The sequence below is a fragment of the Chrysemys picta genome, chromosome 2 (genome assembly GCF_011386835.1).
Source record: "Chrysemys picta bellii isolate R12L10 chromosome 2, ASM1138683v2, whole genome shotgun sequence".
NCBI classification, from domain to species: Eukaryota; Metazoa; Chordata; order Testudines; family Emydidae; genus Chrysemys; species Chrysemys picta.
The window spans coordinates 187,743,972-187,771,375 of record NC_088792.1 but is presented as its reverse complement, the minus strand read 5'-3'; the positions used below and the strand labels follow the sequence as shown (position 1 = coordinate 187,771,375).

The 27,404-nt window shown below is 40.3% G+C and overlaps 1 protein-coding gene across 6 annotated transcripts in view; it reads left to right on the top strand.

Annotated features, from left to right (window-relative positions):
- Nucleotides 1-4,595: 4,595 nt before the first annotated feature.
- Nucleotides 4,596-27,404, top strand: part of ADNP2 (ADNP homeobox 2) — a 32,331-nt gene continuing 9,522 nt past the window's right edge. The window contains exons 1-4 of one of the 6 annotated variants that reach the window (XM_005281425.5): nucleotides 4,596-4,946; nucleotides 6,044-6,189; nucleotides 11,645-11,764; nucleotides 16,948-17,037. In XM_005281425.5, coding sequence (XP_005281482.2) covers nucleotides 11,657-11,764; nucleotides 16,948-17,037 — 198 coding nt within the window. In that variant the 5' untranslated portion in view covers nucleotides 4,596-4,946; nucleotides 6,044-6,189; nucleotides 11,645-11,656. The remainder of the gene's footprint in view (nucleotides 4,947-6,043; nucleotides 6,190-11,644; nucleotides 11,765-16,947; nucleotides 17,038-27,404) is intronic. The other 5 variants (XM_005281427.5, XM_042860464.2, XM_042860465.2 and 2 more) reach the window with 5 other exon arrangements.

Genomic DNA, 27,404 nt, shown 5'->3' with positions numbered 1-27,404 from the left:
TGGGGAGGTTTGTGTAAGAATGATTCTGCTGGCTTTACACCAACTGACAATTTCCCTCTACTGAGAGAATTCTCTGCTAGACAATTGTGGCCAAATTATGTTCCCTTTGCACGGCTCAAGTAGAGGAAAAGGGATAGAACTGGGGCTGAGAATCTGGCCCATAATCAAGAGGAATAAAAGCTTTAGGATGCCTCCAAATTGATGTAAAATAAACCCGTTTGTTGTTACCATCCGTTATTATAAAAGTAAGTGGTCCTTCATTAGTATAGAAAAATTGTCTTACTCCCATTTCATTCAGGTGATCAAAACAGTAGTTTGTATCTATGAAAAATCCATAGTTGATGAAGTTGGAGCCTTCCTCCCCCCTTTCTTCTTCTCTTCTTCGTCTGTCTGCAACTTTTCCCCTTACTCCCTCCTCTGCTGCTGTCCTAAAAGCAGTTTACTTTTGAGAGGGGTAATTGTGACATCACTGGTGATTTGTGGGGAAATGACCTCATAACTAAATAACTTCCCCTTTCTTCTAATCTCTGCTTTTACTCTTCCTTGTCATTCTCTTTATTTAATTGCTATTCTATTTTTTAAAGTCAAATTAATTTTAGGGCTGGGGCAGAGAAGAAGACACACAGACTTAGGCCACAATCCTGCAAAGTCTTAAGCATGTGCTAAAAGTCAATGGGATTACTCAAAGTGCATGAAGTTAAGCACATGCTTACAATCTGTACAGAATCCAAACCTTAGTGCTGATCGTACAAGGTGGTAAGCTAAGCACTTCCTGAAAGGTAATGAGTGCTAACTCCCACTATTTTAAATGGGAGTTGAGGGTGCTCAGAACACTGCAGGATTCCACATGAAAAGACAAACACAGTATAAGGATGTACCAACTAGCTATTTTATAGATAATTTTAATTAGATTCTTCGTAAATAGTCCAATTTTTGAGTGCAATAACTATAAAATATTGTCTGAAGGTTAGACAAACTCAGCAATTCAATTATAATGCCTAAAGGTGAATTTAGAAGACAACTGGGGTAATTTTTCTAATTCATTTTATAATTTAGCACAACAATTATTTGGAAAACCAGATACTATTTGTTCTATTATGCTTTGTTACAACAAAATGTATGAATATTAATTATGTGGGATGTATTGGCCATTGTGCTTTTGGAAAAGTTTGTGCTTCTAAGCAGCTACAATGTTTTACTATTGACTCTTATGGATTATTAGACTATAGTCAGTGATTTGATTATAAATATATAATGTAAATCAATTACGAAATTTCATCTTTTCTGGTATTGGCAATAACAGATTTTCTTATGCGGAATATGGTATAACTTTATCAAGTATGATACATTTTCCTTTTGTTGTTAGCTTGTCTCCTTTACACGTAAATGGTTGTTGATCTCTTTTTGTTTCTACACCATTATTGAATACATACATAATAGATGATCAATCAAAATTGCAATGTGGTAGAAATTATTAGTCTAAAAATGTTATATCAATAAGTTTTAAAACTAATAAAGTGATAGTGTACTTATTGGAACACTGAATATGAAGATCAGAAATTTCCTTTACCTGTTGTTTTTTTTATAAAAGTGACTGATAACAATTTTGGTACATAACTGAATATTTTATTAGTATTTACTTTTTAACATGAATACATTGTCTAGTTCTGTTAGACTTTGACAGCTTTTTATAGGACTTGCTCAACTGATAGATTTGTATATGGTCTGTCTATAGCTGCACTGAGTGAAAGTCCAGCCCCACTGAAATTAATGGCAGAACTCCAGTTGACTTAAATGGGGCCATAATTTCATCCATTTGGGTATATTTAAAAAAAAACCCTAATTATATTAATTCATTTGTAAAGCAGTTGAAGATGAAAGTGATACACAGTGAGTCAAAGTGTTGTTATTTCTAATAGAATAAAATCATATTTATAATTTTTTTCTTTGAGTATTTCTTGCCTTTGTTTGCTATTATCTATTGGCGCATTGATGTCTTCTCTTGTGTGTAGATATCAGAGCGCGATGTCCAAGTTCCATAACCAGAGGATGTCTTCTGTATGTGGAGAGGATAGTCATTGTAAACCGCCCTCCAGCTGTGGGTGGTGCACTCTTCTTCCACATGAGTTATTGTTTGCAACGGTGTTCCTTGGTCACAATGGGGGGAGGAAACCACGCCAAGCAAGAGCATAGTTGTAGCAACTCTGGATGAAATAGAGCGTGGCCTATTAAGCCTGGTCCAGGATCTACAATCAAATGAAAAAGGAGGCAGATGCAATGACAAACTCTTCAGTTTACTTGGTGTGTTACTCTCTTTTCCACGGAAGCTTCCTCTCTGTACAGACATAGTTTTCAGCTGCTGGTAGTGCTGATCACCCATGCATGCATCTAAAAGTGCGTGAGCTACCATAGCAAAGGGGTGTCAAGAGATCAGCCATGCTATCACACCTGGTCCACAGGAGTGGGATTCCTCCCTTGAATATCAACAGACCTTAGAGTTGGTACTGTGTGTTGTTTCCTATCTGAGAATGTGGCATCTGTTAGCTGGAGATATAATCAGCTAGTTCCATCTGTTACAGCCCTCCAAGCAACTTTAAAGTAATGACATCTCATTGAAGGTCTGGCAGAGCTATCTGCACTAGCACATACTGACTGGAGGTTAGTTTATTCTTCTGTTAGCCACTAATAATACAAATGGCTGAGTTTAGCCCCCTGTGGACAAGCTGAGTGTGACGGCACCGCTAGCCTCAGAGCAGTATTCAGCTGGAGCAAACATGAGAGCCAAAATAGATGTATGAAGGAATTAAGGGTCTGTTCCCCAGGAAGTTCCCGATAGTTTTTGTATCAAGGCAGTATAGGCAGAGATCTTTATTATCAGGTGTTTCAGGTGGGGCTGGTATGTCAGTCTAGGTCGAATTATACTCCCAAATATGTGACAACTGGAGGGAATAGCCAACCTGGGGCATAGGTCAAAATAGATTGGCAAAACAATTGTTTTGACAGAAAGTAGTTGCCATTTTCTTGGTTTCACTGAGACTTATGGCTTGTCTTCACTACCATGCTAAATCAGCGCCGCTGTGATTGATGCAGCGGTGTCAATTTAGCGCATCTGGTGAAGACGCACTACATTGATGGGAGCACGCTCTCCTGTTGATGTAGTTAATCCACCTCAACAAGAGGCGGAAGCTATGTCGGCGGTAGAGCATCTCCAGCCAACATGCGCGGTGTAGACACCACATTAAGTCGATAAGTTATGTCGCTCGGGAGAGTGTTTTTTTCACACTCCTGAGCGACATAATTTACATCAACTTCAGAGACAGTGTAGACAAGCCCTTAGTCTCCATTGCTAAAAGTCACTAGGCAGAGTATCCAGGTCTTTGCTAAGATTCCCTTCAAACCTCTGGAAGTCATTTCCAATGTCAGCAATATAGGTGACATCTGTACTGTTGATGGTGATGTAAATTCTATGTTTCAACTTCATTTAAAAAAAATCTCTTGTAATAGCAGGAAACTATAATAGTGTCTTCATAAATGTATGTCTGTATCTTATAAATAGATACTGTATATCTCTACCTCAAAAGAGATATCTATGAAGAAGATATCTTTTTCTTATAGGTCACATATTCTTCAAAAAACAAGCTTGATCATAGACTTGAGAGAAGACCATAGCTGATTCAAGAGCATACATGGACATGGGCAGGGAAAATCACCTATTTGGTTAAAATTGTTAAGTATACAAACCATCAAAGAGTAAGAATGCTGAAAATCAGCTTCCTGGCCAATTGATCTACACAATAATAGATCCCCATCTGTGCTGCCATTCACCTCTAATCACTGTATTACTACATAGTTTGATGTCTCCATCACATTGTATTCTCCTCACATTTCTTAATGTCTCCCATTAGTTTAGAATAGCCTCTTGTGAACTTTCTTTTTAATTTGCTGCAGACTTTTTATCCTGAAGTGGACTCAGCCAATCAACTTTATCCATGCTTTTTTTTGGGAGAAGGAGATGTCACATTATGAATTAGTTACACAGTATTTGCACAATGAGTTGTACTGGGGAACCACATTTTTGGGTTCCTGGTTACTAGTTCAGGCAGAGTGTAAACCATGTGTGTGGAAACATTTTCTGCTTAAAGAGCTTGGACCACTAGTTTTCTCCTCCAATGGGAAACACTGTCACTTGACATGGCATAATCCTATTGGCTGCTGGATGTGGGTGGGCATCTGATAATCCTGCAGATGCAAATGAGGCTTTACCCAACATCCCATGCAAATGAAGTCAGGGTTGCTGGGTGACCACGTGGTGTTATTGATGGAGTGAAATCAGACCCCGCCCTCTTCAGGATGACGTCACATGATCATCTCAAAACCTAGTGATAGCCACCCCTTGTGCCCACTCAGAAGGACCAGAACAGGATGGGAAGGTAAGGGAGGTAACAGGTGAGTTAGGGGGACCCATAGGGGGTTCAGCCCCCCAACATTTTGCACCTTTAGTACCTAGCCTCTCCCTAGGGAGCTGATGGAGGGAGCCAATAGGAGCCTTGGACAAACCCTCTCCCTATTGGTCTGCTGCCTGGTATGCAAATGAGTACAACGTCACTTCCTGGGATAAATCGAGCGCCATTTTCTCTTTCTGGTTTGGGCTGGATAAGGAGCCAGCGGAGGCGGATGGATGGGAGCGGGGCCCTGGGGGCTCCGCGCAGAGGCTGAGCCTGAGGCGGGCCAGGACGCTGGCGCTGCTGCTGCCGCCGTTCTGTGACTGAGAGCGGGGCGCAGCGGGCGGCCCCGGGGCCGGGAGGAGGAGCCGGCGAGGCGGGCGGCGCAGCGCGGTGCGGGGCTGGCTTTGTGAGGAGCGGGAGGCGGAGGCTGCCGCGCGGACCCACGCACCGGGGAGGCGGAGGCGGCGAGGAGCGGGCGAGCTCCCCCTACAGCCTGGCCGGGTAGGTACAGGGAGCGCCCGCCCCCAGCGCGGCAGGGCTAGTCCAAGCGCCCGAGACGGACCGCGCTGCACAGCGATTGTATCCTCGGGCAGGCTGGGCGTGCTCCCCTAGGCGCGCCGGGGCACGGGCTGGCCATGCCCTCCCAGCTGGGAGCGGCAGGCGCCCAGGAGGCGGATCGGCCCAGGCAACCTAGAGCGGACCCGAGTGTCTCTATGTATATACCCCCCTCCCAGCGCAGAGCATCCTGCCCCAGCGTACATTGTACCTGCTCCATTTACTCGTCAGCCCCCCCCCCAAACCAGTACAGTGAGGAGCCCCCCCCCCGCACAAAGCCACCCCTCTTCGCTCCAGGGCTGGGGTTGGGCAGTGGGGTGGGGGGTGTGCCCTGGTCCCAGCTCCCCTGGGGGCACAAAAGGTTTAAACTCCTTGGGACTTGCAGCGTGGGATACATCCTCCACATACTGAGTATCTGGTACCCACTGGATACCCCGCATGGAGTTGATACCAGAGAAATTCCCTAGATTCCATTGTGCATTCTTGACCTCCATTTTGAATAAGCAAGAGTCACAGCATCATTGGAAGCTGCAGGTCACGTGATATTTCTGAGCATGTGTAGTACAAAAGTAGGGAAAAGGTCAGCTGAGGTAAATAACCAAAGTAGGGGAAAGGTCAGGAGGTTGTAACTCTGAGGCAAAGAAGGACAGTGAGCATGCCTGGAATGTTGATGTGTTTGAATGTTGGTACTGAGCATGTGTGAGCATGTGCAGTAGATCTGATAGTCTAGAAAGTTCTGGAAGGTGAGGTGGAGGATGCTTCCTGGGTACCCTACCCTGCATGGAGTTAGAGTGATACAGAGGGCAGTGCGCTCTTCTTCCTGCTTCTCTCCTGCCTGTCCCCCTCCCCCGCTTTCCTGCCATGTTGCACTATAGAAAAGTGCATGGGGTGTGTAACTGTAACAAGGTAATAGAAGGGATACACAGTACCTCTAAACTCAGGGGTGTGCAGTTCTGAAAAACACTCCTGCAGGCAGTGGCAGGGTTGAGCCTCAACATACACTTGTCGCCTGATCTGTTTTTGTTTTTGTTTTAAACTCACAGTAGTTAAAACCCACATCATCCAGAGAAGGAAGAGAGGTTAAAGGGAAGATGAAAGGATTGAGTTAGTTGGCTGCCTTGTTCAGAGTGTACTGCCTCTTGTGCACATTCCATAATGACTGTGAAGTCCTCTGGCCGTCAGACTTCAGGTAACACAGATGGGAAGGACAACATCCTCATTCCAAAACCAAATCTCTTCTTTATAGGCCATGCAGATGTAGTTCCCCAACCCTAACCTGTACTTTGGTTCGGGACCGCTCTAGAATAGTGGAAGGGAGTAGGCAGAGCCCTTCTGTAAGCTTGATGGTTTCAGATACATTCTAATGACATAGTGTTGTAATGTGAAAATGAGTGGTAGCTAATGTGTAAATAAATCAGGGTTGTCTTAGGGCCTATCTATGTGGGAAATTGATAGGCATATCTGTAGTAAAATAAATATGATTCTATCTTTGGGGCTTCTCTACACAGGGAACTTGACCAGCACTGCTGTAGTGGAATAACTATCACGCTGAAGATATTCTAGAATAACTCCCCATATGGACACTCAATGGAGTGTCGATATGGCTAGTTATTCCACTATAGCAATACTGGTTGTGTAGAGAAGCCCTAAAAGTTTGTTTTTAGAACAGTCTCCTCCTCCTCCTCTTATCTGGATAGCTGCATTTTGAGCTAGGGAGAGACTTCCGTGTTTAGAATATGGCAGGAAACCAAAGTTAGTGTAATGAAACTTGTGTTGTTCTCTTTAGTTTATTATACAGAGAGTAACCCTAAGGGAATATACACTCCAGAATAACAAAGCTATAATTTTAAATAGCAGTTGTTTTGCAGGAAATTTTTAATTTGATTTCCTTTCCATGCTTCAGAACTAAAGGAACAGTTTCCAATGAATCGATTTCTTAGACTGATATGTATTCCAATAAAACATTCATCACTTACTGCTTGAGAATATAGTATAAACTGTCTTAAATTATGACTAGTTTCCAATAAAACAGCTGTTAGTATTTAAATTGTTTGCTGTTTTCCTTAGCTAAGGAAAACTGTTTTGCTCACTTGAGGGGTGTGCTTGTGAAATTACAAGTTAACTTATTTTAGCTCCTTTTTAATATTTTTATGTATTGCTTAAGTACTAAGTTAATGCTTAATTTCTTTTTTCTTCAGCTGAATAACATGCAGCTGGATAAAATTGAAGCTCAAATGTGAACTGAATCTCATGTAATTTTTAAAAAGTGCCTAATAAAGTGAAAATATATAAAATCAACTGAAAATTTCAAGTACTCTTGCATTCTAAAGCAAGAGATTGGAAAAATCTCTTTTCTTTATTTACAAATCAGGACCAAAATGCAAAGTTCTACATTTTCCTTGTGACAATTGAGTACAACAAACATGAATGTTTGACATTGTGATAGCAGTTTCAGGGTAAATGCAAAATCTTGATCTGAAGTCCTCACATGTAAAGAGAATGAGTTCTTCCCCTGATATCTTGCTTTAGAATTCAAATGTGTGTGTTAAACTCTGTAGAGTTGACATATATTCTTTCAGGTTCTAAAAAGAATGATTGAACCTTCCTTCCCCCCATTTTTTTTATTTTTCCAAAAGTCTGCTAGTTCACTCTTAGAAAATGTAGTTCATTGAAGTAATCAGACTTTGCAAACTTCAGTTATAGTTTTTGATTATCTGCTTTTTTGCTTTAAATGTGAAGGGGGGAGGTTATACAGAATAGTATTTTCTTTTGCAATTGTCACCTATACAGTAGGTGTGCTCTATCTTATTTGAGAGTCTTTATATTAGTCTGTATAAACTGGAATGGAACTTGCCACATCTATATCTCCAACAGCTCATGCTCACTTTAAAGTTGACCTGCAAAAGGACTTTTTTTTGTACAGTTGTGCATATGCCTTTTTTTGCTGTTGCTATGTTTCCCTTCTTCTGTCTTACCTTTAGAAATAAGAGGACTATCAATTCTGGTCTGTCCTGATTTTGGTGGAGGACTTGTAGAGAGTCTGAAGATGAATATTGTTAGCTGACATATTAATTGAAGGGTTGAGATGTTGAATTGTTGAAACACACTTTCTTTTTCAATATGTATGTATGTTGAAAATTTTAAATAGGTGGGGAATCTTAAAAAAAAAAAAAAAAAAAGCATCCCCATACCTTCTTTAACTGTCTGACTAAAAATTCCTTCCTCAATTTCTCAGCTCTTAGCTCTGTATGCCTTCTAGGCTAGTCAGAACCCGAATTTCCAATGTAAATGTCAAGGGGGGGGGGGGGGGGAATTGCTTAAACCATTCAGCCTTTCTCATAAATCAGAAGTGCAATTTGTTTTTTATTCTCAGGTCACCTTTTTCTTTCACGGGGTGAAATTGTTAATTTTAGCTAATTTTTTGGATTCACAGATATGGTCTTCAAGCACACTAATTTTAGTTAAGTGATTCTCTGATTCATAATGTAATATTTGAACTATGTTGCTTGGAACAGTGTTCAATAGTAAACATTGTACTGGTAGGAGGAGTCTGCAGTCTTGGTGGTGTCTTCTCTTGGTTGAAAAGCAGATCATGTTTGCATGATTTAATATGGAGAATATTACTGTTCATATGCTATAAAATAGTGGAGAAAACCTCATGCTGTACTCAGGTCCAATACAATACTGTTATGGAAGTGTTACCCTAGTCAGACAATATTTAAAGGAAAAAAGTTAATGGACAAAATACCACTAAGGGCTATGTGAATGATCTAAGGACAATTCATGTGTCAAGACTGCAAGATCAGCAATAAAGATAGCAAGTACTGTAATCTCTTATTTAATAAGATTTGTTTGGATTTTGCACTTAATAATGGAATGCTTTTGGAAACTTATGTGAATTATTAATTTTTTGGGAGCTGTTTACATCCAGAAGTAACTAAAATAAACTTTGCTTAGTAATAGTTTTTGTCACTCTGCTCCCAAACATCCAGTAGCCAAGATGGTAAGACAAACTGTCATTTTCATACAGTGTATGTTACTGAATTTGCTTTGTTGACCCAGTGTTGGCTTTGGTTGGCAAGAAGCTGGTAGTTGTTAGCAAAAGATTGGCAGTAGTTCAGGATGTAACATACGGAATGTTTTGGTTAAAGATTGAAGGCTAAAAAACCAAAACAACTAATGACATGGAAATAAAAATGGATGGATAATACACTATTCTAGCTGTGAAATACTGAATATTGTGAACTGAGAAAATGAAACTGAGGACTTAGAAAAACAAGCTCAGAAAATTGGAATTCCTGATTTATGATAGAAGAAAATGTGTTGTATATTTTAAATGGATTATCGAAGTGTAGTAGATTGATAATTTGAAATCTTGCTTCCAAGCATTGTGTTAAGTACTTGTGGAATGTACATCTCTTGGATTGAAGAACTGCATCTTGAAAATTGGAATATATAAAGCCAGCTATGTTCAAGAATATTGTTTTTTCTGGATTAATAATCCCGACCTTCAGTTTTAGAAGACATTTGATTTGTTAAAACAGGACTGAAAAGTATGGACATGGGTTATTAGTGCTGTCTTAGTAAACTGATGGTTCTATCTTGGTAGATAGTTTGCTTCTTATGGAAAGTCTTTCTTCATCTAATTGATACATTGATGCTTCTGAATGAGAAGGAAGATCACCCAAATGGTGGAAGAAATATTTCCAGTGGACTTGGAACCCGTATCTTCTTGTGGCTGAATTGATCATCGTGACATCTTATCAACTGTGTTCTTGTATAGTAGACCATGGAGTCTGGTGCATATAATCTGATACAATAGTAGCATTGGTTATAAACTAGAACTTTAAAGTGTCCAAATTTCCACTTGATCTTAATTTGGAATAAGGATTTATCTATTCCCATGGTATCCGAATGCCTTCCAGAGTTTGTTTAAAAACAAAAAACCCAAGGAGACTAGCATCTGACAAATGGGGCTCCCTTTCTGTGGGGGATGAGGAGAGGAAAATAGCAGGTGGTTTTGTGTACATAAGTTATGATGCTTATTTGTTGGAAGGATTTTAAAGGTTGAAGAAATGTGTTTTCCATCTGGACTGGGATGTAGATTGGGTTTGTGTTAGCTCATAGTTTCTGTGGGAGAGAATTCCGGTCTGGGGGTCAGACCCCAAGAAAAATCCTGTCTTCTGTAGAGGTAAGCTTTATTCTGGTAAGGGACAGCTCTCTTGTTTTGAGAAATGGAGCTGTTGAGGGCACTCGAGATTCTGAAAGGTGAAGCAGGTGGGTGTTGTTTTTTTTTTTGTTTGTTTTTTTTTTGGGTGATCTGCTCCCGGACGACTTAGATTTTGGAAATAAGGACTGAGACCTTCTCTGGATCCTCACAGAACTGCGTGTGTAAGCATATCACCCAGTTCTCTGTTCTTTTAGTAACATGTTACTGAGTAGGCATGCTGCTGTATTCTGCACCAGTTTCAGTTTCTCAGGGCTGATGCTTTGAAGCCCAAATAAGTAGCATTGTTGGAATTCAAATAGGAGTTGATGAAGGTGTGTTTTATCAAAGCTAGGCCATCAGAGATGGGATTCGGTCTTCTGGCCAGCTGGAGATGGTAGAGTTTCTCCTGGATGCGGCTGTACAAGAGGCTAGAGTTAATGGGAAGCACAGAAGAAGTCCTAAAGTGCATACTTGTCTTGATGATCAGTGGGCATGTTTCTTCAAACAGAGGGGCTTGCGGTGGTGGTGGTGGTCTCTAAGAAGTAATTCCCTCTGCCTACAGCAGAACTTCTATTTTGCTGGGATTTAACTTCAGCCAGCTTTTCCTCATACATAGGTTTACCCTTGTCTGGCTTGGGTACCTGGGTGATAGTGAGATATAGTCATCCCATAAATCTATACAATGTTAGAAATCCACACAGATTTCTGCTGAGAAGCACTACTATAGCCATACCATTATTTACAAATATTTTTAAAATTCAGCTTACATTTGCGGCTTCAGCTGTCCACCGTGGTTTTGAAGTGGTGGAGTTTTGCAGGTTGGAAAACTGCATTAGTCTTGTATTACAATGTCTGGTTCCATGTCACTTAAGCAAGGTAGTGGTTGATAGGAGCAGTTGCAGGAAATCCTGATTTCATTAACAACTGTACTTAAAAGATATCTGAGCATATACATGGCAAAAAGTACTCCCCTATACACACACACGATGCAGTTTCCTTGGAGGCAGAAATAGCATCACATTTTCACTTGCATGTTATATCTCCACTAGGTGAAGTGGTTGTTTTCTAAATATAGTCAGAAGTTAGCACAATTGAAGTATTCAGGCTTCCATGCTGAAGATCACAATATAGCTACCAAACAGGAATGAAGAATAGAAATTTGGCTACTTTTTAGTCAGGGTGGGAGGAATTTGAATTTTTTTGAAATCTTGGGTTAACATAAGAACATGCATGTTTGTTTTAGAATAAGGAAGTGATCTCATAAGATCATATACTAATGAAGAACAATTTCTTGTTCAAAGCATTTTGCTTTTCATGCTGGAAAGTAGACTTCTGAGGGAAGCATTCCCATGATATTAATATTGCTATAACACTACAAAGCATAAGTGTGCATGTACAAATGTTCCATCACATTATTTTTGTCTTTCTCTTTCAGGAAAAGTGCAAAATGTTTCAAATTCCTGTTCAAAATCTTGATAATATCAGGAAGTCTCGAAAAAAGGTGAAGGGCATTCTTGTGGATATTGGGCTTGACAGCTGCAGGGAGTTATTGCAGGTAAAGAATTGAAGTAACATAACACAAACTGCTGAAACTTGAATTTAAAATTTTTGAAAAGTCTTTCACAGTTTAGTGTATATATACTATTCATCTGTCTTAGAAATTTATAATGTGGGTGGGTCAATAAAGAACTGCATCCTTACTTGGATGATTGCCTGAATCTGGCAATCTATTATAGGCCTGGAATTAGGAGTTTCCCGCAACATAAATTATTGAAACATTTTGATTTTTAGAAAGGCATGAAATGGAGGGTGCTGCATACTCTTTACTGGTAGTATTGTGTCAAAGGAAAGCACTGTTACTTAAGGAAATGTTGCTTGTTTACTACATGAGTGCTTTCCTGTATAGGACTCTTTAATTAAAAAAAAAAAAATCAACAACCAAACCACAAACCATGAACAAATGAAGAGAAGACGTGAGCAAACACAAAGGGACTAACTGCTCTGCCTTGGCATATCAAGAAGAAATCTCTAAAGGATGTACAAACTGTCAACATTTATAAACCAAGCAAAGAGAGACAGTAATCTGTTGTAGGGTTTTAGAAACTTGACTCAAGATCACTTCGGGCGGGGGGCGGAATCAAACCGTTGTGTGGCAATTCAGTATTGCATCTCCACAAATTCAAGCAGTCCATCTAGTGCACTGAGGCAATGAAGACAAATGTGACATCATTTTGTTGAGCAGAGACTGTCATTTTCTGGGGAAAGCACTTGCATGCAACAAGCAAAGAGAATCTGCACCAACAGATTAGAAAACTTAATATCAAAAAGCTGCAAATGCAATCACTTTGACCAGTTGTTAAATATGATCTTTCATTGCCTTTTCAGTATATTTATGACTTTACTTTGTCACCAGCTGAGGACTTACATTACGTCTGTAGGCGTGACATGCTCATAGGAGAAAGAGGACTAAAGCATGATTTTGTAGGGAATCTTGCTATGTTTTTACAATGACTACTATTTGAAATTGGTCATTTAAGACTTGCACGCAAAAGAAACATGCTTTGGATCACTATGCATCACTAACCCTGGAACAGTGTTGACATTTGGTTATTCTAATTAAATCTTGTCTGAGGGACTTTAGCATTTGAATAAACTTGACAAGAGAGAACACTTATGTATTTGTCCAGTAATTTACATATTCCCTCTATTCTGATACTATATTTTAATCAGAGCATTTCTCATTCCTAAATTCTTACACCTAGATCCTTTGAAGTCCAAATCTTGGTTTGATATCAATTTCTTGCTATGGAAATTATTGTAAAAGTCAACTTTTGATTGCGCTATAGAATAAATTGAGAGAGGATTCATGACTAAGACCCTCTTCAAAGCATAAATAGGTTTTTGGGAAGCATGGTAATCATGGGGGGGAGATATGGTGAGTGTGGGTAGAAAAGGGGCACAGCAAATTGAGTTATCGGATATAAAGTCCCTTGTCAAGTTCAGTTACTGATGTTTGGCTTTCTAGATAAGCTACAGCTGTTTCTGTTAAGTATGGAAGGACTTCATCAACTGGGATGATGGTTTTTAGACTTCTTGGGTTCAGTATTCTTCCATTGCAGCATAGTGTGACTTTTAGCAATCGCTAAAGCATTTTGACCAGTGTTGATATTTAATAGGTGAGAAGTAGCTTAGTTTCTCTGTATCTAGATGAAATTTTGGAAAATCCAGTAATCCATTACCGTGATAATGTTATAGAACTAACCCGCCATGTTGAGGTAACTATGAAACAGGTCTCCTAAAAAGGAAGTTTCTAGTAAGATATAATAATTGGCATTTGTCTCTGGAGGCAAGGTACGTCTGAAGGTTGGTCTCTCTTTGTAACCGGAGACCAAAAGGGCCTGTTTGTTGGCTAACAGCTTGCACTCTCATTTGGGAGGAAGACATGGGCCTTCTGTTCCAGATTTATAGTTGGATCTGCTGTACAACCATATTAGGGTGGATTAAATCATCATTTTATTTTTTTTAAAGAATATCCTTTTTAAAATTTAAATTACTTCAAAAAAATTTAAATTTCAACATGAAATGATGACAATATATGCTAAGACCTAAACTTAATATGTATTTTTTAAAATGTAAATGATTTTTATTAGAGTTAACAATATCTATTTGCTTCCAGAGCTTTAAAGAAAATGAAACCACTAAGCAGGGGGAGGTCCCTGGCTAAGCACATGGAACCAGAGCTTGTAGAAATGCTAAACAGGCTTTTTGACAGCAGTAGCCTCTTCTGTTGGGTGCAGAGAGAATATTTTCTTTCTTTCACTTTATTCAACTGTTCACTTCAATGGCTAGTTCATCCAAAGTTAAGGAACCAACTAAGAGTAGAAAAAGCAGGGAAGCTGGCTTACTTCTTCCAATCTATGAAAAAGCTAGGTGTGAAAGGATGAGCTCTACTAGTTCTAAAATCTTGAAGGACATAGTGACCAGAAACAGACTGTTCAATTTACTAACTACAGATAACACTTTATTTGCTTAATAAATTGATTAGTTCTAAGAGCAAAACATGTTTTGATAATTTTTCCCCTTCTGTATCCATACTAAAGGTAGTTTTATTTAATTACTAGAATTCATTTAAAAAGACTTTTTTCACCCAAATAGAACTTTCCACAGATCATAACTAAAAAAAAATCGAGTGAATGAGAAATACACCATTCACCATCTTTCTAACATAATAAATGAATGTGAAAATTAAATCTGAATAAATGTATGTTAAGATAAATAATTGCTTAAATAAATGTATATAGATGCGCTATATCCTCCTGGCTAGCAGGAAGTAGTACCAAATTTGGTATCAAGGCTATATCTAGTTTCAACTTACCATTTTTATGGTTACCAATCAATGAGAATAAGATTGGCTTTAGGAAAATAACTTAAGTACCAATGCAAAACAAGATTAAAATCAATTATTTAAATGATTTCCTGCTTTTAATCACTTTGATTTAAATCCGTCTATTCTGAACAATACTATGTTAACTGCGCCTAGCGTATGATGTCCTAGATGTATTGGCAACTTATTCTAACTCTTCTCCAACAGGTTAGGATCTGCAATAGGTATTAAAACAAAGCAGAAGTCAATATTCAAGATTTTTGAGCCTAAGGCCCTTCTGGTAATTGCTTTTTATAAGTGAGGGAGCGTTTTTCATTCATGAGGTACATCAGTGTAGAAAGTAAATACTGTAAAAAGTTGCACAAATTCAAGGATAACTTGACATTCCTTAGATTCTTTTCTGACTGATTACACCAGGCTATGTAGATTCCACAAATACAAGTGCTGAGCTAGCAAAATGTTAGGTCAATATGTGTCTGACAAGCTTTTCCACTTTCTTATCCATTTAACTTTTGGGAGAAAAAACTGGGGGACTATAGGATTTCTCATGCTCTACACTCTTGGGGGGGCTATAGGATTGCTCATGCTAAGTCTTTTATCTTAAGATGCTGTCCGCAGGGATTGTGGGCTTTGGTGGGAAGCTATTGAGGAAGTTTAAGTATCAGCTTTAGAATTTCTATAGGGATTGGTGGGGAGGGGGAGGAGAAGGAGCTGTTTTATTTATTGCCCGGAGAAATTTTGCAGCTTTCCCAAGTGAGGGGGAGAGTTCTTTGCTTGTCTCTTCTAGGTTGTGGGAGACCTCTCTGGGTTTGAATTGCTCTTTTGAGTTCTCGTGAGTTATTTCCACTATCTCTGGATTTCTTATTTTGATGCGCTGTTGTAGTTTTTCCTTTTTGAAACCTGGCTAACGAAACAGATCTTTACACCAGAAACTCTGACTGTGGTGCGAGTTTGAGTATATAATTCTAAAGATGCCTTTTGGCCTTCCTTTAACTTATAGGGCAATTGGGGTAGCTGGAGGCCTGGAAAACAGATCACCTTGAGCCCCCTTTTTATCTTTGTGTCTTTGTCCACGTTGGAAATCTTCAGCTGTAAAATCTTTAATCGAGAAGAATCACTTTAGTAGCAGCTGCTTGAAATTAAGGCAGACCAAAAACTTAGGGATGGGCCCTTTTGACATCACAGAAGGGAAGAAGTATGTACAAAAATTTTCTGTGGCCATAGGCATTTGTCTGAACGTCAAAGCAGAAAACACTAGTGTGAAGTGGATGCTCTGCAAAGCAGAACATAGCATATTTTAAAAAAAAAAACTTTCATAAGGTAAATATTTAATACCATGGGCTTAAGCACAAATTTCTAAAACTTACTCTAGTACTAGTTTCTGGTACTTTTTGAATGTCAAACTGGCATGTGGGATTGGTGGATAACTTCCTTTGTGCCAAAGTCTAATGGTATATTAAGTATAGTTGCCATGTAGCAGAAGCTGCAAAAGGATTGGCGTACAGAGGTTGGGGTAGAAGATGGAGATGGGTGGTGAGGGGAAAGGAACAGAATTGAACCTATGGATGTAGAGAACAAGAGACAAATGTAAACTTAGAGGATGGGATGAATTAGTTTTGGGGTGGAGGATTCAAAGGGAATCAATGCCAAACACCCATTTAAATGAGGTAAGTTGGTCTTAATCTCGGCTACAATACTCCTTTATCCTGCTGGTGAGTTATGTTTCTTGCAGACACAATAATACATGTTCTCACAACTTGAAGGACATATAGTGCTTTATTTCAAGAAACTAGTTCCTGAATGCATGGTCTTTGCAGATTAAGTGATAAAGATGCTTTGCTGAAGAGTAAAAAGACTTGGGTCCCTTTGCAAAATGACTTCTGGAGCTGAGGAGATGGAAAGGAGGTCATGGAGAAGGAGAGGAGTGGAGGCATATGCTGAAGTGATGTGGATTAAAGGGAAAAGGGAGTTTGTTCCTTAAGATTCCTGAACTTGCATAGAAGCAAATGGAATGAAGAGTAGCCCCCAAATCATTCTGAACACTTAGGATTCTCTTCTTTAAATATTTTGTTTATATTAAATAACTTGATGTGGTAGTTCAATTAAAAATAACCTAATAAGGAACAAGTAAGATCATTTTGAAATATTGGACCCAAATTTTTTGGAACTTTGAAGTTGCTTTCTTTCATCCTGATGCACAATATTGAATTTTGGCAACCTAGACCTTTTTTCTATCAGTTTATTATAATTTGAATTTTTCCCTATGTTTTAAATACATATTTTGTATATAAACTGTTCTGTAAATAAGGTGTGTGTGTGTATATATGTATATATATTTTTCCCCTCTCTTTTAGAATCTTAAAGGTTATGATCCAGGAGAAAAATATTTTTGCAACACTTCATGGAGTGATGTGTCTCCTTGGGAGTCTGTGGGCAAAAGGAAGGTATGTATGCTTGCATCAGGTGGTCTGGGCAATTAAATTGAATGTTGTTGCAAAGGATGGGATGAGGATGGGATTCAGATAAAGTCCTAATGAGAGTGTAATACTCTTACATAGGATGAAAGGAGGTGATTTCCTGGCTTCAAAGATTCCTCTTCTCCATAATAATGAAAACCTACAGAATTTCTGCCGAAAAGCCTCTTTAAGGGGAGCTGTACGTTTGTAAGGACCAGATTCTGAGTGTCCCTACACTGATGCACAAAGTGGGGGCAGTACAGGAGCCTGACCCACCCCTGTTTCACTCCTTATATTACCCAGATACAAAGTCTGGTACTGGCTAATGACATTAGCCACCACAAAAGGATAGGGAGGAGGCAGAGACCTGACTGTATCCTCCTAAGGAGTATCCTAATAGGGCAGCCCCGTCTGGAGTGCCCTCCTGCATCAGGCCACACCATACCAGATGCACCAACCTCATTACCTTCCTTCAGAGTCCCCAGTATCTCTACATAAGCTTTCTTGTCTCATGACTACCCCTTCTTGGAGCTTATGTTTATTACAACAACGTGGCCAAATAGTCCATAACAGGACTCCTGAAACCTACTCCATTTATCACCCCTGTGCATGTAATCCTTAAAATCCCATGCCACCTGGTCAGTCAATGTAGCACATACCACAGTCTAATGTTTTCTACCTCACCTGGTCTCTTCCTCCATCTTCTCCTAGGTATTGCTTCAACATCTCTCATGACTCTTCAGCCCCCTCTGGCCCTCAGGCTTTAGCTCTCTGGCTTTGAGAGCCAATAGGCATCTCCTTTCCCGTTCTCAGCTTTCAATCCTCTCCAGCCTTCTTCAGGAGACTAGCCCCTTCTCTGGCTTCCTAGCCCTCAGCCCTTTTAAGCTTCCCAACACTTGGCTCAGGAATGTCAGCAGGCTAACCTCTCCATTGGCTTCCTGATAATTCCTCCCTCTTTTCAGAGAGGACCATTTCCTGGAGATTTCCTTCCATCTCATGATCTCTGGTAGGGGAAAGCTACCAATCTTCTGACTCCCAGGCATCTCTCATCTGGCCCTTTTCCTGACTGATTCTCTTGACTCCCAGGTGTCCTCTTTTAAGCCCTGTTTAGGTCAGCTGATGAGTCAAGGTGCACTGGCCCTGCTCCCTCTTAAAGGGTCAGTGTCCCCTGTGACAGATACCAGAGGCCATAGTCCCCTGCCCCTGCATGCCAGGAAACTCTAGATGTGCCTCCTTAATACTTCCTCCTCTCCTGCCTTTAAAGGCAGGACAGTTCTTTAAAGTCAGTTGAGCTCTTTATTGCTTGTATAAACAGAATAGTGTGATGTAACAAGAAACACAGAAGGTTATGGAGGTTGTAAAGCAGGGGTCGGCAACCTTTCAGAAGTGGTGTGCTGAGTCTTCATTTATTCACTCTAATTTAAGGTTTTGCATGCCAGTAATACATTTTAACGTTTTTAGAAGGTCTCTTTCTATAAGTCTACAATATATAGCTAAACTATTGTTGTATGTAAAGTAAATAAGGTTTTTAAAATGTGTAAGAAGCTTCATTTAAAATTAAATTAAAATGCAGACCCTCCCCGGACCAGGGGCCAGGACCCGGGCAGTGTGAGTGCCACTGAAAGTCAGCTCGTGTGCTGCCTTCGGCACGTGTGCCATAGGTTGCCTACCCCTGTTGTAAAGCAATAGAAAACATGAATGGATAGATGTAGGCAACTGAGGGAGAAGCTGAGAGAATTGTGTGTGGAATGGGCTACAGTGAAAAGCACACTGTGAAATAGCCCCCACCCTTTGTGTCTAGTTAGCAAGGCAAAGGGAATCCCTTGGAAAGAGAACAGTGGAAGTGTAGACAGGGTTGACACAAATAAAATCAAGTCCTGTTAGAGACTAAATAAATTCATCCCTATGCAATGTAAAACTACAGACATAGATGGATAGGAAAGTTCCTGGAAGAAAGGACAACCTCCTTTGAACCCCCTCAAAAGATCTAGGATTTCTTGCATTATTGTTTCAGCATTACTTGAACTGTGTTTTGGTATGGATTGCTCCTATGGATGACTCCCTCCATAATGAATGCTGCTCGTCTCCCCCTCAGAAATGGACTGTTAAAGAATGCTTCATGTGTTACTATGTGAATTGCTTTGTGGCATGTTTTCATTATGCTTAAAGGTTATTGTACTACATAGCATCGGTGGGAGAACTCTGTAGCCACCTTTTTTGGAATGCTGAACATATAGGCGTCTATGGCTATGGTGCTGATGATTTGTACTGCTTGTGATTTAATAGAAAATATAGTTGTATTGTCGTCTTACAGTTTTTGTGAAGCTCTAAATCAGTTTGTAGACCACTGAATAAAAACTAATTTTAAAGAAACATAGGCTGAGCAAGGTTGTTTTTTAGTAAAAATATATTTTAAAAAAATAATGGCTTGATACTGCTGCAAGAGTTGCCAATTGAAAATGAACAGAAACGTAATACATTTTGATTTAAATTGGAATATGTGGACTAATAATACAAACTTTATTTTAAAATCTGTTCCTCCTTCACATATTGAACAGAGAGCTGACCATCAAAAACTCCTACATACAACTTGGAGTTAGATCTGATGCAGGGAAGTGGAATTGCTGAGAAGTTCGTATTAACATGGGAGCAAGTTCTTTTCTGCATCTGACGAATCTTTGTGAGTTAGCTAGAATTTTTAAGGAGTCCAGCCCAGAAGCAGGTTCCTAGTTGTCTGACACCTCTTTTAAGTCAACAAGAGAGATATTACAGGGCCATGTGGCTGAAAGGGTTATCATATCCTTTTTGGTTCCTGAACTTTTTTCCTCTCTTCCTTCCCTCTCCATCCCTTTGTTGGAGACTGATTTTGCCTCTTTGTGCAAATACCAGAGGTAGCTCAGACTTATCTGAGACTGCTAGGGCTTGATGCCACTATTTCTGCCTGAATACTAGATTCTTTGCATCCTGCAGTGCAAACAGAGCTGTAATTCAGGGCTTCTACCTTATTTATTAGCAATCTCGCTTTTAAAGTTTTGTTTTTCGACAGCGGCAACAAGCAAACTCTCCCTCAGGGAACCATGTTTTCTGGGCTCTGTTCACTGAATGGGATCCCCTCTCTCACAACATCATGACAGGAGAAAGCTAACCTGAGTAAGCCAAAGGCCAAACAGTGATGTGATTCTATGAGGAGACCACCTTCAGGGATGTAGAAGAGAAGCTCTGCCACATCTTTTGATAGTCTCTCTGCATCTTCCTGTCCCTCACACATCAGCCAGAACTTCTGGAGACACCCTCTCAAAGGTGAAGCAGTCCTCTTCAATACTGGGAGGGTGGCAAATGGGATATTTTCTTGCTGAACAGGCATCTTCAAGGCATCTCTAAAAATCCTTTCTCCTGCACTCCTTTTCCCCCAAACCTATTCTTGCTCAATTCACCCCCCACCCCAAAAGGAAATAGAGCTCAAGGATGGTCTTCCATGTGCAAATGTGGGTGAGTGAGTCAATGGGGACAGAATCTGGCTTGCTACTTGACTTCCCATCTTCTCAGGATGTGAATTTTTAGAGAATTATCCCTACATTACCTCCTCATTTGTATATCTGAAGATGAGATACACCAAGGATCCAACCACAGGTTATTTTCTGAACTAGGAAAAGGGACAGGTCTCCTAATGGGGATGAGAATCTCCACTGTAAAAGGCCCCCCAAAAAGTCCTCTAGTTGGCCAGAAAAATGTAATGATGGAGGGCAAGAAGCAAATATATATGCCTGCTCTTTGTCCTCAGCAAGTTTCAGCTCTTATCAAAGAAGGATAACTATATTGGAACATAACCCTGAGCCAGAAAGATAGAAAATGTTCTTTCTCAGCAGACATGTTTTGAAGCAACAGGGAAGAAGTGGTGGCCATCAACAAGATCCAACTAGAAAAAAGGATGAACGAACTAAATCTAAGGGAGAAAGCTCCTATCCAGAGCAAAGGTATATTTTTGCCATCCCTCTGCATTCCTCCTAAGACATTAGGGAAAATACAGCTGCCCATTCCAGTGACATCCAAAAACTACAAACCTCTTGCAAGGGGAGGAGCTCCTTTCATTCTTACCCTCAACAAAGGTGTCGGTGAAGGGGTTAACTTTGTTCTGGGGTGTGATAGCAAGGTGTAGAAACCAAATCTCCTTCCAGTCAAAATAGTATGACTGCAGCTGTATCTACGTCTTTCCAGAAATATGTCTGGAAGTAGAATTCTCTTACTCAAGTGAACAGATCCAATCAGCTTCAGCTGGGTAGATTTCCATTCTTCAGACTGGAGATGGAGCTCTAGGGAGTGCCGCATGGATACTAAGTTCCTCCACATCTCTTTTGTTAAACTCTCTTCAACTGTGTGAGAGACACAGAAGCATTCACTTATCCTGAGATTTCACACCACCCAGAGTTAAGAGCAATCGTCTGTCCTTTAGGGGCTCAGGCCTTTACTCCCTAATTATCATAGTTTAGCCTTTTAAAATAATGTTTAGGCCAGCATAGACATCAAGAAGCTGAACAGGTTGATGAAGAGAATGTATCTTTATAATGGAGACTTTTTAGCTTCTACAATCACTGCAGTCTCTTCAGGAGACCTACTAACATTGGTGGAACTGGGAACTTATTTGCATATTCCCATAGGCCCTGTCCTTGATAATTTTCAAGTTTGCCTATGTAAATCGCCACTGTCAATACAAAACATTAATCTTTGGCCTCCACTCTGCTTGAGGTAGTCAGTGAAGGAATTGCTAGTGATAAGTAGGCTAAGGGGCTCTAGGAACTCATTGATTCTTGTTTCTAGGTAATATACTCATCAGAATCTCCTCCCCAAGGATCTTACAGGCAACAGTCTGGGACACTTTCAATGCTTCAGACACAAAGTTTTATCATAAATCCAAAGAGTTCACTGGTCTTCTTTTAGAGCATTGTCCTCCTAGGACAGTGATTTTCAACCTGTAGTCCGTGGACCCTGGGGGCCCACAGACTACGTCTAAGATTCACAAAGGGGGTCCACACCGCCATTTGACATATGTTAGGGGTCCACAAATGAAAAAAGGTTGAAAACCACTGCCGTGGGAGATGGGAACACAAGGAGAGCCGTAGTCTTTGTGACACACAGCAAAGACACTGATCTCCACAATACTTGTATTACCATATGAACTCCATTCATCTTTCCTTACAATTGCTGGGCCTAATGTCTCTAGTTGCCTGCATAGAGATCATCCCGTGGATGAATATACAGATGAGATTTCTCCTTCAGGTTTGAAATCATTCCCAGCAAGAAATGCACATGAAAAGGAAAACTCTCCCCCAACTAACTTACTCCCTCTGTGGAAGTAGGAAGCCCACACAGCAAGTTCCTTCACTCAGTCTGTACTTTAAGGTCTGATTGAAAACACTAGCCTGTCAGGTTTAGGAGCCCACTGGGATTGTGTGGTTGAGGTTTGCTTCAAAGCACCAATCTAGAAATAAGTGCACCAGCTTGCCTTCTGAGAATTTCAGGCTCAACTGAGGCAAGAGCATGTTGTCCCATCAGACAACACAGCCACATAAAATGATGAGGGGAACATATGGTTCAAATCAAAACATATACAAGCCTTGCAGATCCTACCGTGGGTGCGATAATACATGACCTCCATCAGGGTCAACCAAATACAGTAGAAACTTAGAGTTACGAACGTCTTGGGAATGGAGGTTGTTCATAACTCTGAAATATTCGTAACTCAACAAAACATTGTGGTTGTTCTTTCAAAAGTTTACAGCTGAACATTTACTTAATACAGCTTTGAAACTTTACTATGCAGAAGAAAAATGCTGCTTTTAACTGTCTTAATTTAAATGAATCAAGCACAGAAACAGTTTTCTTTCCTTGTCAAATCTTTATTTTTTTTTAAATTTCCCTTTATTTTTTTTAGTAGTTTAACACAGTATTGTGCTGTATTTGCTTTTTTGGGGGGGCAGCGGGGGGCGAGGAGAAGGGGGCCTCTGCTGCTTCCTGATTGTGTACTTCCAGTTTCAAATGAGGTGTGTGGTTGACTTGTCAGTTCGTAATTCAGGTGTTTGTAACGGAGGTTCTACTGTAAAAGGATCCTGGAATACAAAAGCAGATTGGCTAACTCATCTGTGGATAGAAAATTCAGAGTTGGCTCTGAACCAAAAAATATTTCAGCTGATAGACTATCCCAGGTGGATTTTTTCACATGCAGACAAAATGCAAAAACCAGGCCCCCCATCAGAGATCATTGGGAGCAGATGCTATGGCCCACAGATGAGCAAATCTTTTTTTTTAATACCTGAGCTCACTTGCCATGTTCCACGGCAGCCTGCTCTGGCAAAAAGAATGTTGACTGACACGTATGTGCAAAACTGCCACCTGGTCCAAATTAAAGCCCTACAGGTTCAATCTTCACTCATTTCCGGGCTGGTGCTTGGCAGAAAGTTGCTCCAAGCAGTAGTCCCAAAACAGCTTAATAGATTTTTCAGGCTGGAAGGGACCCCAGAACATCTAGTCTGAACTCCTGTGTACCACAGACAATATAATTTCACTCCTATATTGAGCTGAATAACTGGTTTGACTAAAGCAAATCTTACAGAAAGGCATCCAGTCTTGATTTGAAGGCCTCAAGAGATTTTTTCAAACGATTAATCATCCTCACTTGTGTTTAATTTTTTTTTGTCTTTATTTATAATTTGAATTTGTCTGGTTCAGATTAATGTTAATTTTAGGGATGGTGAAACCACCTTCTTCTGTTTTACTTGCCCTCCTTACTAACTCTTTCCTGGTGACTTGTGTTTCCCATATATCTCCGATTAGGGGAAAGGTCAAAGTCCAGAATGGAAAAATCATTACTAAAATTTCTTTTCTGGGACCTATTCTTGTCCAGCAGGGCAGATTGGAGTTCTCCTGAATGTGTCTCTAAGGCCTCTTCAGGCTCCATGTATACAGTTAACAGTAATACTCTACCTCATTTGTTAGAGTTTTAGGAGTTTTAGATTCTAATCTACTCGTAAGAATGTTATTTCCCTACAAGTTTGGAAATACTCATCTGTGTGGGTGGAAGGAGCAAGGCCAAGCAATGGAGCCTATGAACAAGTCTGAACAGCTTTTCATATTTGCAGGAAGATGTGCTGGCCTGAACTAGGGGAGAGGTCAGCTCTACAGAGGGAATTTATCAAGTAACAAACTTTACTTTTCTATTCTGACAAATAGCAACTATTTATGGTGGGGTAGAGGAAAGAGAGTTGAAGTCCAGTTAATTGCAAGTTACTGGGATTTAGGCTTCTAAATCACTGTTATGCACTTTTGAAAATTTTACCTTAAGTCTCCAGAACAAACAAGTGCTTAGTTAGAGGAGGCATAAAGGATTTTTCTCCCCAGTCTTACCATTGTACAGTTTGTAGTGGGGAGCATCTTGCAGGAATATGCCACTGCTATAAAGGAAGCAAAAAAGAACCTTCATTATCACAGCTTTAAAATCATGGTTAAGGGAACTATTGAGAATAATGATACAATTAATCAGCCTGGCCTGCATAATCTAAATATTGACTGCTGTGGAGAGGTTTCATTAGACTTGACAGAAAAGTTCAGGCAAGTACTAGATGAATTTGCTGGGGCAGGAAACTCCGGACCAAAATGGAGAGTAGAAATCACCTCTGGGTTTGGCCCCATCACAAGAGGAGTTGCAAGAATTTCTAAAGAGTGGTAGGACCTACCACCTGAGAAATTAATTTATTCTTTTCTCAGTTTGTGAAGGCTAGTGAAAAGCAACTAGGCCTACCATCACTGAAATGGAAGGAGGACAGTGAATCTAGTGATGAAGCAGTTCTTAAAGACACAGCAGTATTTATTTCACTAGGATGTACATTCAGTTGCTTTCAGTACCACTTCCATTACTTTTCCCATGGTCCATGTGCCCTAAGTGTGGGATGGGAAATTTCAGTCTTTGAAGAATGCTATAGTTGTCCCAATCATCACTCCTTGGTGTCTTCCCACTGTGACAGTGTACCCTATAAGGCTTTATGGGGAGGGGGTGCTTATAAATGTATGGATGACATAGCTGGAATATGTTTTGTGCTGCCTGTGCCATGTAACATATCTCCGTAAAGGTTCTGGTCTACTATATCTATTCATCCAATTTGTACATATATATCATTTTCTACTCGAGGTTAAGAATATGGGCTGTATGCTTGCTTGATTTCTAAGTAAGCTTTGTGAGGCATTTGGTCAGCTTCTTTAGGAAGGAATTCGCCAGGTTAAGTACCTGATCAGGAGACACTTAGGGAACAATGCATCTTGGAATGCTCCAATCCACATGAGAAGTCTTCCTGGAGACATGCAAGATGCCATGTGGACAATGGCATCGGCCTGCAAAGACTGAGTCATGCAGGGGCATGTGACTTGCCCAGGTGACTCCAAAACTCCATCCTGGAGCTGGACTTTGCATAGGAGGGAGGAGGGGGGTCTCCACCCACAAGAGAGAGTCTATTTAAACCTGTGGGAGACCCCTCCATTTTGTCTTCAGCTGGCTAAAGAAGGAGCCTCTCCACCCCCCCCAGGATACTTGAAGGAGACTGAAACAAAGGACAGTAACTACAGGGGGTGTGAGTGATTGCTGGACTCAGGCTAAAAGGAGCTTAGCCTGTAAAAGGGAGCACTCTGGAACTGGTGAGGAAATTATCTGTATTCAGTTTGATTAGGCATAGATCTGCGCATTTTATTTTATTTTGCTCGGTGACTTACTTTGTTCTGTCTGTTACTACTTTGAACCACTTAAATCTTACTGTCTGTATTTAATAAAATCACTTTTTATTTAGTAATTTACTCGGAGTATGTATTAATACCTGAGGGAGCAAACAACTGTGCATATCTCTCTATCAGTGTTATAGAGGGCGAACAATTTATGAGTTTGCCCTGCATAAGCTTTATGCAGGGTAAAACGGATTTATCTGGGTTTAGACCCCACTGGGAGTTGGGCATCTGAGTGCTAAAGACAAGCACTCTACTGTGAGCTGTTTTCAGGTAAACTTGCAGCTTTGGGACAAGTGATTCAGACCCTGGATCTGTGTCTGGAGCCAAACAGGAGTGTCTGGCTCAGCAAGACAGGGTGCTGGAGTCCTGAGCTGAAGAATGCTATAGTTGTCCCAATCATCACTCCTTGGTGTCTTCCCACTTCTTAGGCAAAGTTATTTAAGATAGTGACAGTCATTCCAATGAGACCTAGCCTCTATTGACTTCTTTGATCCTTTCAGTTTTGGACTTTTCCTGAAGTGACTCTAAGGCCACTAATAATCACAATAATGAAATGTCAAAACTCAAGTAGTCTTTTTCTAGTCTGTCATGAAGTGCAGCTGACCCTTTTATACGATCTATTTGGAGCTGACAGTGCAGCACTACAGTGGCTTCAGAGGGAACTTGGGGTAGTGATTGACAGCTGCCCTTTCCCAAGAGACCTTGAGGGTGAGGTTCTACAGGTATCAATGCTCTTGACACTTTTATAGTCTTGAAGGCAAGAAGGGACCATCATGATCATCTAGTCTAACCTCCTGTACATCAAAAGCCACAGAACCTCACCCACCCACTTCTATAATAGGTCCATAACCTCTGGCTCAATTACTGAAGTCCTCAAATCTTGATTTAAAGACTTCAAGTTACAGAGAATCCACCACTTACTCCAGTTCAAATCAACAAGTGACCTGAACCTCACTCTGCAGCAGAAGGCAAAAAGCCCCCAGAGTCTCTGCCTTTCTGACCTGGTGAAAAATTTCTTACTGACCCCAAATATAGCAATCAGTTAAACCATGAGCATTTGGGCAAGACCCAGCAGTCAGATATCTGGGGAAGGATTTTTGTAGTAGCTCCATCTAGTGTCCCATTTCTTGCCATAGGAGATACTTGCTAATAACAGTCACAAATGGGCCATATGCCCTTGTAGGCAACTTCATTATACCTTCTCCTTCAAAAAATTTTCAAGCTCAGTCTTGAAACAAGTTGTTTTTTGACCCCACTTTCTCCTTGGAAAGCTGTTCCAGAACTGCATTCCTCTGATGGTTAGAAACATTTAGTTTAATTTCAAGCCAAAATTATTTGTTGCCCAGTTTATATCCATTTGCTTTTGTGCCAACATTGCCCCTTAACCTGGTGGTTATCCCTCAGATGTATGTATAGAGAGCAATCGTATCTTCCCTCAGCATTCATTTTGTTAGGCTAAACAAGTCCAGCTCCTTAAGTCTCCTCTCGTAAGGTATCATCTTCATTCCTCTGATTATCCTTGTAGCCCTTCTCTGCACCTGTTCCAGTCTGAATTCATCTTTCTTAAGCATGGGGGACCATCAGTATGAACG